Source organism: Schistocerca piceifrons, chromosome 2 (assembly GCF_021461385.2).
Source record: "Schistocerca piceifrons isolate TAMUIC-IGC-003096 chromosome 2, iqSchPice1.1, whole genome shotgun sequence".
In the NCBI taxonomy this organism is placed as follows: Eukaryota; Metazoa; Arthropoda; class Insecta; order Orthoptera; family Acrididae; genus Schistocerca; species Schistocerca piceifrons.
Genome location: NC_060139.1, coordinates 398529252 through 398541452, shown reverse-complemented (window position 1 = coordinate 398541452; position 12201 = coordinate 398529252). Strand labels below are relative to the sequence as shown.

Genomic DNA, 12201 nt, shown 5'->3' with positions numbered 1-12201 from the left:
TCGATTTTTTTCCATCTTTGCAAATCACTACTTGGGAATAACAACAGAGCCACGTCACTACCACAACTCTCTTCCAAGGACACTTATGTGGCACGTGTTTACAGGCAACAGTCCAATTAATATCACGTGAACAACTCATTGCGCTAGTGCTGACCTCTAGTGGTGATTCTGAGAACTTTTCAAATCACCCTCGTACATCGAAACTTATACTTACTTTCAGCCACCTGGATACTCTTCCTCCTCACTGTTTGCACCATGCGTGTCTGGTTAAAGAGTGTGGTAGTCAGCATGATGGTTTTCAGGGATGTAAGGAAGCAGAGACAACAAGTCCTTGTGTTTTGCAGCAGCAATCTTTCTGCCACCAGAATACAAGTGGTCCTCATTTTACAAGCATTAATAAATTGTGATGAGTTCGAAATGTTGAAATCTGTTGGTGTCCTCTTTCTGAGGTTTTCCAATATGTTTGTTAAGAATCTCAACTTCCTTCAAAAAAACACAGTGGAAAGTAGTTTTCTTTAAATTGGATAATGCAAGGTATCCTGACCTCAATTTTCATGACAAAAATTTGATGCAATTCCATCTTTTGTCCAGATGTGCTCATCTGTTTCTTAGCTAGCTTTTAAGTTGGTGCTTGTAAATCTTAAAATATCTTTCTTTGTCACCCTCTGCACAGGCAAAGGGCTCTTCACTTGGGCCATTTTACCAGTCCTCTGAAGTAACAACATAGTCCATTTTCCTGATCTCTTTCTTAACAACACCAAAGTCACTATGAGAAGACAAAAAGATTTGCCCAGGAATCGAGTAAACAAACAAGAGATGATTTCTGAAGCACCTCTTGAAGCCATGTTTTCATACTATTTACACATAACACCACCATCATTGGTACATATGTGGATATCAAAGTTGTATACACAAAATTGTGTCAGTACACCACATAAGCAGATATCTTGGGTGTTGAACGAGTTTTCGCCAAACCAAATTTATTAAACAAAAGTCTTTCTTCTGTGCAACATTCGACTCAATACTGTCTCAGAAGAGTATAAGTGTGATGTATATGAACAACCAGATGTATATATCCTGTTGTTGGGAAACCATGCATCACACACCTTACATGTATTGGTATTAGGCAGCTTGAAACCTATATTAAATTTTCTTGTGAATATTGTTCTGACAGTATTATACTCATCGCACCACAAACCATTTCGTCTATCTTCATTTTTGTAAAGTCAGTGCATTTCAGCTACAGATTTCACAGAATCTCTCTCTCTCTCTCTCTCTCTCTCTCTCTCTCTCTCTCTCTCTCTCTCTCTCTCTCTCGGTATTTATAGGCTTCATTTTCTAACATTTCTGCATTGTGAGTCTTGTCACCTGAATAATCAGTGTCATTAGGTGTTTCATGATGAGTGTGAGATGTTTATGCACTTTGGCCTTCTCTAGCAATAGATAAATGCCACCTAGATATCACAAATACATCGCAAAATGCTTTAGCACGAACTGTTACCGAAACACTGTTCACATTCTTTATGCAATATGCACGTGATAACTTTCTTTTAATATCACTGTCAAAATCTGCACTGTTTCTATAAACTCTATTGCTTGGTTTACCGTGCACAACACTGTACAAAAAAACATTTTTCAGATTATATTTTCATAGACTATAAAACTCAGCAAAGTGATTGTCCTTATCATTGTCCATAAGTATGTGATACTCACCAACTGGTATTAGCTTTCATAGACTTCATAGCACATTCACAGCTACAACCCTGTTTCCTCCCTGGAACAGCTTTGTTAATTTTTTCACTTTCTCTTCTTCCAGTCATTTTAATTTCTTTCATGTTTTCTAGATCTGTCACAGCTGCTAGACACAAAATCATGTCACTACCAGCCATGATATTGACACTAAAACATGTGACTACAAACATGTGTGCCATTGGCTTCCACTAGCTGACATAATGTTGCTCTTTGACTAAGCTGAGTGTCTCACAAATTTTAAAAAAGTCTCAATGAAGGATGTGGAAAATATTATAGTATTTAAAAAAAATAAAGACTCTGCTGGGTGGGGTGGGGTACCCACTAAAGTGAGTAAAGCAGTATATCACATAATAGCACCTGCACTAACTCAAATAATGAATTGATCTTTTGAACAAGAATGCTTTGCTGGTGTGTTGAAGTATGATGAAGTCAGACCTCTGTTAAAAAAAGGATTGAGGGAAGACGTGGGAAACTATCACCCTATTTCTTGTCTTCCTAACCTGTTGGAATTATTAGACAAAGTAGCCGCAAACCAAATTTAAAATTTGTTGTAAAAATGATATTACAAGTAACAAATTTGGATTTCAACAATGGGAAAAAACCCCTCTGGATGCAGTGAATAACTTTACTGAAAATGTATGCAAAGCATTGGACCAGAGACGTAAAGTTTTAGGTATCTTCTGTGATCTGACAAAATCCCTTGACTTGATAAAACACATCTTGCTTACCTGAAAATTAGATAAATATGGCATTAAGGGCAATACTCTGAAATGGCTTATGTAATGCCTGTACAACAGAAAACACAAAGGGTAGCTATCACTACAAATTCAGTGACTTAATATTCTAAATGGAGTAGGGTATCACTGGGTGTGCCTCAAGGCTCCAAATTAGGGCCAATCCTGTTCCTATTGTGTATAAATGGCTTATCCGCAAATATAAATTTCCTATCTGTTCTGTTCATCGATAATACTTCTGTTTTAATTAAAGATGAAAGTGCAGAAAAAATTCGGAGCTCTATTGTGAGCACGTTGGCTACCCTGGAAAACTGGTTCCAGTTAAATGGTCGGAAACTGAACACTGCAAAAGGCCATATGGTACCTTTCTAAACAAACATTCAAAATGTGTGGAACTTAAAATATAACATAACAATAACTTATGGAAGAAGCTGATATAGTCAAATTCCTTGAACTAAATGTAGACAAGAACTTAAGCTGGAATACATGTATTGACTTCCTATCTAATAAATTGAACAGTTTCAATTTGAAATGCAAATAATAGCAAATTCTACTCAAATGAGCACACAAAAAAATAGCATATCCTAGTTGTTTTAAATCTGTCATTATGTATGGTATAATTTTTGGGGGAAGAAAATTATCATGTACATGTGTACTGTACAGCAAAAAGAAGCCTGTTGCCCATTATTTTGGAAACTACGAATCATACCTGTTCCCTCTGTATAGTCTCATACTCAGGGAATGAGTGTAGGGGGAGCAGATGCAAGAATCCTGCATCATTGCTAATGACAAGGTCCAAGTGTAGCTGTTGCATTCTTCCAAGCTATCATGAAGGGTCAAACGTGTACCTGTGTTGTGTGGATGACCGTAATGAGTGCTTGTACAGTGTAATCTTGGATGTGTGTTCCCTCCATATACATTTATGAAGTTATGATGTTCCTAGACTGCAGAAAAAAATTATTTGAGAAGAGAAATAAAAAGAATTTTATGCTACCCACGCATCAGTAGAAATTATATGCTTGGTCCCAACAGAATATGAGGATGACGAAGTATAATAAATAAATGGGCAAAAATATATTTAATATGAAGCCAGATACTCTAAAAATAAGGCTACAGCAGATTATAAAGATTCAGAGAATTTGAGCAAGATGTAACATAGTGTTATATTTTTTAAATTATGTTTATAACAAAATTGAATTATTATTGGCATCAGTTGTTCTACGTGTATTGAATTGAATTGAATTGAATTTTATTTGATCCTGTAAGATTACATCATGTACAGTAAATGTACGTGTAATATAGGACATGTCAAAGTATTACTACAATTTTGATGAGCCTCCTGTACCTGAATCAAATGTGTGTGTGTGTGTGTGTGTGTGTGTGTGTGTGTGTGTGTGTGTGTGTTTTTTTTTTTTTTTCAGACCGAAAATTTGCTTTATACTGCTCTCCATGTTCTACTCTATTGTGTGCAAATCTCTTCATCTCCAAATAATGACTTGACTACAGCCTTCTGACTCTGCTTACTGTATTCATCTCTTTGTCTCCCTCTATGATTTTTTTTAACCCACCCCCCCCCCCCCCCCTTGCACACACACACACACACACACACACACACACACACACACACACACACACACACACTCACTCTCTCTCTCTCCCCTCCAAAACTAAATTGGTGGTCGTTTGATTTCTCAGAACATGTCCTATCAACCAATTCCTTCTTTTAGTCAAGTTGTGCCACATATTTCTTGTCTCCCCAGTTCCGTTCAGTACTTTCTCATTAGTTATGCAATCTGCCTATCTGATCTTCAGCATTTTTCTGTAGCACTATATTTCAAAAGCCTCTATTCTCTTCTTGTCTAAAATGTTTATCATCCATGTTTCACTGCCATACATGCCTACATTCCAGACAGATACTTTCAGAAAAGACTTCCTAACACTTAAATCTATGTTTGATGTTAACACATTTCTGTTTTCTGAAATGCCTTTATTGCTATTGCAAGTGTGCGTTTTATATCCTCTCTACTTTGGCCATCGTTAGTTGTTTTGTTGCCCAAATAGCAAAACTTGTCTACTACTTTTAGTGGCCTGTTTCCTAATGGCCTGATTTAATTCAAAAACATTTCATTATCTTTGTTTTGCTTTTGTTGATGTTCACCTAATATTCTCCTTTCAAGATGCTGTCCATTCTGTTTAACTGCCCTTCCAAGTGTTTTACTGTCTCTAACAGAATTGCGATGTCATTGGCAAACCTCAGTGTTGTGGGACTAATAAATCATAATTCACAATTCTTAGCTTCCTCTTGCATTGTAAAATTGCTTTTCGGAGGTACTCCAAAATCTTTCTCTTGTATGGTGGGAGAGTAAAAGTGGATATTAATTATTCATATATTGTGGTATAATAAATATGTAAGAGTAACATCCAAATATATCAGTAACTCTTTTTTTTTAACAATTTATGGGTTAGGTCCCTCTTGCATTGAAGCACACAACTGCATAGTAATAGTTTTTGTAGAATTAAATATTTAGCTATTTGCTATGAACCGGTTATAAGCCTGTTCCACTATTTTCTTGGCTGTGTCTACTAAACTTTACATGACAATTTTTGAAAATACCTGCAATGTCTTTGGTAAATCATTTATGTATAACAAAACTGGCATGACCCAAGTCCCGAGCATTACAGGACAATGTATTTAATGTTTCTTCAATCTTAATTTTGTTTTACTTCTGTGGTATTGTTTGTTAACGTCATCCTCAGATGTTTGTTGTTAACATCTGATTCCACCCAGAATGGTGATGCATTTGACACTGTAACATTTTAGATTCTCTGACGAGCTCACAGAAAATGTCAATAGGATAGCTTTTCTTGTTTATTTAAAGTTTTTTGATTAGATCACATATTGCTTTCTCTATAGCGAATCGAGCATGTAATTCCAATTGAACATTCATTAAAAGATTGTTGCCAGAAATGTCATTCTGTTATAAGCTAGTTGTCAAAATTCTTGATGACATTGAAAAATGGGAGAAGGGTGTATAATTGTCACCACTTCTAAACATCAGTATTACTGATGAAATATGCAATATGCAGGACATTAATAGAACTGCTGAATGTGTTTAAAGTTGAGTCACCTTGTTGCCTCTGTCATTCTTAAAATGTAAAACATTAGACACCTTGAAAAACTATGTGATATGACATGTTCAGCTGCACTTTCTTAATGTTATTGCAATAAAATTTGTATTACTGCAGTATATTTATAGTTTTAGTACAGATTAGATATTTGTTCTCTTTTGTGTATTTTTATGCTTTTATCTGTAATTTTTTTTTGCAGAGTGTAGGAAAACTAGTCAGCATAACAAAGGATCCTATTAGAGGCACCATTTGGGTATATACAGAAAAAGCTGTGTTTCGTTACAAAGTAACACAGGAAGAAAGAAATGTGTGGCAGGTATGTTAAGAAAAACTGACTTCCTCATGAGTGTGTTTACATATGTAGATAGATGGAATGCACCTCTTTATCACTTACTGGAAGGGAGCAGTTCAAAGTTTTATAAGGGCCATGAGTAACTGTAGTCAGTAGAAATTCTCAAATCTGAGGTTCCTTTACACCCATCGAGTAGGGGTCTGTCAGAACCAAATTTCAACTATATGCTCTACAGAGAAAATACTAGTGTAGAAAGCATCTGCACAAGGCATTACGTGTCTGTAGTTTGTGTGGGATGATGCTTCTGCATCTGTAGTATTTTATAAGTTAACTGTTCTTCTGGGTAATGCCAAGTGTGAAAGACAACCAATGCTTTAGTGCAGAAGGAAATTATCTGCCCTTATACACTGCTGTCATTAGAATTGCAATGCCAGGTATGGTAGCAAATAATGAAATTTTACTTATTGTGCATATACAATATAGTGACTGGATGATTAAATTTGTAGGTGATTTGGAAGTACACAGGTTGCAAAGACTAATACACAGAGCTGCTCCCTTCTAACATCAACAATGGATTAAACTTGGCTGGGGATTAAGTTGAACTGAGCTTGGATGACAGACATGGGTATGTTATTCCATACTGCTTCAAACCTATGCCAGAGTTCATCAGTTGAGTGAGGGCTTGCCAGTCTCCCAACAATCCACGACCAGATTTTGTCAGTGACTGAGAGACCTGAAGAGCTATCTGTTCAAAAAAAAAACAATAGAATGCCCTCGGTATTGAAATAAGAAACAGGCTAGGACAGCATGGACAACATGTGGCATTGCAGCCTGTTGAAACATAATGTCGTGGAGACTTCAAAGGTAGGCCACAACTACCAGCCTTGAAACATCGGAAATGTAATGGTTACTGTCCAAATTACAGCTGTGTGAGGCAGAGGAGACTGAGTTGTGTACTCAATGGCTCCCCATACCATCACACCTGGTGCTGGATCTATGCGATGACGAAGAATGCAGTTGGCAACACTCATCAGAAAAGGTGAGGTGGTACCGCTGCTGTGTCCAGTCTTGTCATTGGGCACAAAATTACTGGCATCCCTCTCTCTGTCACCATGGCAAAAGAAGCTGCAACAGTGATATCCTTGCTGACAGGCATTGTCACACTGTCTGTGTGGCTACTTTTCTTGCTGCAAACAAACTCCCTTTGTGACTCGAGGTACGTAATATGGCTGTACAATCCTGCATGGCTGAGTGAACAGTGTGGCTGTCCTCACAGGCACTAATCATGTGGAGCTGCTAAGATCCTGTCTGAAATTGTGTGTGGCTGACATGCTGTTGTGCATTTCTTCTTCTTACACAAGGCATAACAGAATTGTCTCACTAAAAAATAACATTCATGGCATGAAATTGGCATTCCAAAACATTCCAAAGGTGTTCTATAGGATTCAGGTAAGGACTCTGTGCAGGCCACTCCATTACAGGGATGTTATTGTCATGTAACCATTCTGCCAGAGGCTGTGCATTATGAACAGGTGCTCGATCCGCGAATTGTTCTTCAACAGTTGGAAGCAAGAAGGTGCTTAAAACATCAATGTAGGCCTGTGCTGTGATAGTGCCATGCAAAACAACAACAGGCGCAAGCCCCCTCCTTGAAAAACATGACCACACCATAACACCACTGCCTCCGAATTTTACTGTTGGCACTATACACGCTGGCAGATGGCATTCACTGGGCATTCACCATACCCACACCCTGCTATTGGATTGCCATATTGTGTACTATGATTCGTCGCTCCACACAACGTTTTTCCACTATTCGATCATCCAATGTTTACACTCTTTACACCAAGCGAGACGTTGTTAGGCATTTACCGGCATGATGTGTGGCTATGAGCAACTGCTTGACCATGAAATCCAAGTTTTCTCACCTCCTGCCTAACTGTTGTAGTACTTTCAGCGGATCCTGATGCAGTTTGGAATTTCTGTGTGTTGGTCTAGGTATACGTCTGCCTATTACACATTACGACCCTCTTCAACTGTCAGCAGTCTCTGTCAGTCAACAGACAAGGTCGGCCTGTACGCTTTTGTGCTTTACGTGTCCCTTCACTTTTCCACTTCACTATCATATCGGAAACAGTGTACATGACGCACGTGACACCCAATCACCTGACCATGTTCGAAGTACGTGAGTTCCACACAGCGCCCCATTCTGCTCTCTCACGATGACTAATGACTGCTGAGGTTGCTGACATGGAGTACCTGGCAGTAGGTGGCAGCACAATGCACCTAATATGAAAAACATATGTTTTTGGGGGTGTCCAGATACTTTTGATCACATAGTGTATATATATATATATATATATATACACACACACACACACACACACACACACACACACACACACACACACACACACACACAAAGGTTTACAGTTCACACATGCACACAAAGGTTGACAATTTGGTCATTCTCCAATACAGTAACTAACCAGAGGTGAGGAGCCCAGACTGCTATGAAAGTCTGTAATTGTTATGAAATGGTAAACACACAATATGCAAAATGGGCTCTGTGCATCAGTGCTTGAAATTAAGTAGACCTGCCACTGGAGCTTTGAGAGGGGATGCTTGCACATCATTGGCAGCAGCATAGAGGTTTGTGGCAGTGCCCTCATGCCACAGTGGTGGGTGTGGGAAATATGGCGTGATTGGCAGTGCATGGGTTTTAAATTGCGGCCACCTGAAAGGTGGTCAGTACCATAATTTCCTGGTCATAGTATTACTACAAGATGTAGCTCGAAACATTTTACAGAACACTCGCAGAAATCTGGGTGAGAACTCAGTGCCATTCTGCTTCTTGTAGCTTGTCTTAAAACAAAATCAAAATTCCATTAAGTGCATATTTGTGTAAAATTTATTAAATGGCACTTTCATGCTGGTTTCTGACATTCCGATCAAAAGGTCTTGAATGATCAGAAATTATACTGGATGATTCAAAAAGAATATAATAAAATTGCTGATATCCTGCAAACCATGGATGAAGGGAAACAGGCAGATTTGAGGCATAAGTTTCTCCTGGCATATACAATTTTCAAACAACTTTTTACCTCTACAGGGAGGAAATGTTTTGGTGTGTATGTAGTTGGATAAACTTCGTATCTGTCGAGTTGGAATGCAATGTGCTTTGTCATTTTTATTAGGGTGTCGTGATGAAAACCGTGTCCCAACATTTGCCAAGGTTGTGCACCATATTAATTCTCCCGCCACCAGTTACATCAAGCAATGTGTTGGCTTGGCCCTTATGTGTGAAGGGATCCGTTTTACTTGTCGACGTTTGGATTCTGTTTCTAAAGAATTGTTTCATTTTCATTTAATGGTTGCTTCAAACTTGTCTGATTTCACTTGGGATTAGTTGGATGGTGCCTCATTGACTCAAGCTGATTGGGAATACAATTCTGTTACTGCTCGGCATTTGGCAAAGTTTGAATGTTTCCATCGCTTGGAGTCTGATTTTATATCTCGATGTTCTGTGATAAATCTCACAGGGAAATCTATTGATGACGAAATCTTATCTGTGCTAAGGAAGGGTTTAAATTTCCCTCGCACACTGAAGAGTTTGCCGGTAGTTGATTTTATTAGTTCAGTTGAACAGACAGTTTGCAAACCTCCCGATACTGCAGAGGAAGTTATGAGGGATGCATGTCATGTGTTGGCTAGGGCTCGTCCACCCAAGAGTAATATAACAGCAGTGGAGAGGGCTGCTTTACGCTCTCTCAAAGTTGATCCTGACATCATTATTTTACCTGCAGACTAGGGCAATACCACCATTGTTTTAAACAAACAGGATTATGTACAAAAGATGCAATGTTTACAATCTGATTCAGCGTATCATAGGATCGGTGCTGACCCACAAAAAGTGTTGAGAGAAAGACCAACAGCCTCCTGAAGAAAAGTGGTTTGTCGTAGGATGCTATCAAGAGTCTTAACACCTACAGTGCTGTTCCCCCTAAGTTATATGGCCTTCTGAAGGTGCACAAGGGAGGGGCTCCTTTGTGCCCTATAGTTAGCAATATTGGCTCTCCAACATATCCTGTAGCCAAGCACCTTGCTTCTCTGTTAAGCCCACAACTTGGTAAGTGTGAACATCATATCAGGAACTCAGCTGATTTCTTATGTCGTTTGGAGAGAATGTGGTTGAATGACTGATATTTTATTAAGTTTTGATGTGGTCTTTCTCTTCACTCGTGTTCCTCTGTCTGATTCATTATGGTTCATTGAGGTTAGATTTGATGTTGAATTAACTGTTCTCTTTTGACATGTGTTGACAACCAGTTACTTTTTTTTCAGTGATCAGTATTATGAGCAGACAGATGGAATTGCGATGGGTAGCCCGTTGTCTCCTGTGACTGAAAATTTGTTTATGGAAGACTTCAAGGAACATGCATTGGAGTCAGCGCCTTTGAAACCTGCCTGTTTCTTCAGATATGTTGATGATATTTTTGTTGTTTGGTCTCATGGTAGGGAGAATTTGAACGCCTTTTTAGAACATCTGAAATCAATCCACGAGAACGTTCATTTTACAATAGATGTGTAAGAGGATGGTTGCCTTCCATTTCTTGACGTTTTGGTTTGGAGGAAGGTTGATGGATCATTGGGACATGCAGTTTACAGGAAATGTACTCACACTGACTTGTGTTTACAGGCTGATAATTGTCACCATCTCGTTCAGCGTGAAGGGGTACTTCGTACCTTGGTACACAGGGCACATGTCATTTCTGACACTGAGACTTTGCCAGCTGAGCTGGCCCATCTTGAAGTTACATTTCGTCAGAATTGTTATAATGAAAGACAGATTGAACGTGCGTTATGCAATTGACCAACTGTGCATTGGGTGACTCATGATAATACTGAGTTGACACCTAAGTCTACTGCCTTTTTGCCTTACGGAGGAAGCACTTCCAACAAGATTGGTCGTGTTTTACGGAAATACAATGTGAAATGTGTTTTCTGACCTCCATCTAAAATTAGAGTGCTTTTGGTTTCTGTTAAGGATGATCTTGGTTTGCATAAGGTGAGCGTTTATCACATTTCCTGTAGCTGTGGCATGGCATACATTGGTCAGACTATCAGGACTATGTAGGACCTATGTACTGATCATAAATGGCACCCACAATTGCAGCAGCCAAGTAGTTCTGTTACTGTCGAACATTTTTTGGATATTGGTCACCCAGTTTTATATAACAATATCGAGATATTGGCACGCACATCCAGCTATTGGGTCAATGTTATTAAGGAAGCTGTTGAGATTAAATTAGTGAGCAACCTTGTAAACAGGGATGGAGGTTTTTGTTTAAACTCTGCTCTCTCCCTTGTCAAAAAACAGAGGGACAGAGTCAGTGTTACTTTACCTGCTAGTTCGTAGTCTTTCACTTCGATACCTGTGACTCTGTGACTTTGGTCATCTTTGGTGACACTAGTGTTTAGTGTTCATTTGTGTGTGTGTGTGTGTGTGTGTGTGTGTGTGTGTGTGTGTGTGTTATCTTTCCTGAATTACTTCAAATTTGCTTGTACTTTAAATTTGCTTGTACATCGCCTATCCGTTGCAGTTTGTGCCTTGTAAATGGCGAGGTGTACTCCCACTGAAATATCAACGATTGCTCTAAATATTACCTGCCTCAGTTCCCATAAGTTGTTTGAAAACAGGCAGATTCCATGTACCTTAAATTCCAGAAAACATTTGACACTGCTGACTGTTAACGAAGCATATGGAATATGTACTCAGATATGTGAGTGGCTCAAACATTTTTTTAGTAGAACCCAGTATGTGTCCTGGGCAGCGGGTTTTCAAAGGTATCATCAGGAGTGCCCTGGGGAAGTCTGGTAGGACCACTCTCACTCTGTATATAAGTAACTGATCTGACAGACAGGGTGAACAGCAATCTATGCCTCTGTGCTGAGGACACTGCAAGCCACCATACAGCATGTGATGGAGAGTAGCCTGTACCACTACTAGTTGTTTCCTTTCCTGTTCCATTGGCAGACAGAGTGAGGGAAGGACAACTGTCACTATGCCACCATATGAACCCTAATTTCTCATGTTTTATCTTCGTGGTACTTAAGCGAAATTTGTGTTGGTGTCAATAGGATTGTTTTTCAGTCATCTTCAAATGCGAGCCCTCTAAGAACTAAGAGCAAGCTGAGGATCACACAAATGATGCTTTCTAAAACTTTGCTGATTCGTGAACATAAGCTTCTCAGTCCCTGGGAAATTTATTATATTCAAATTCAGAATATGTT

The 12201-nt window shown here is 38.9% G+C and overlaps 1 protein-coding gene across 2 annotated transcripts in view; it reads left to right on the top strand.

Annotated features, from left to right (window-relative positions):
* Window positions 1-12201, top strand: part of LOC124776225 (vacuolar protein sorting-associated protein 18 homolog) — a 267952-nt gene that overhangs the window by 42918 nt on the left and 212833 nt on the right. For both annotated transcript variants that reach the window (XM_047251081.1, XM_047251082.1), the window contains one exon: window positions 5815-5931. In XM_047251081.1, the coding sequence (XP_047107037.1) occupies window positions 5815-5931 (117 nt within the window). The remainder of the gene's footprint in view (window positions 1-5814; window positions 5932-12201) is intronic.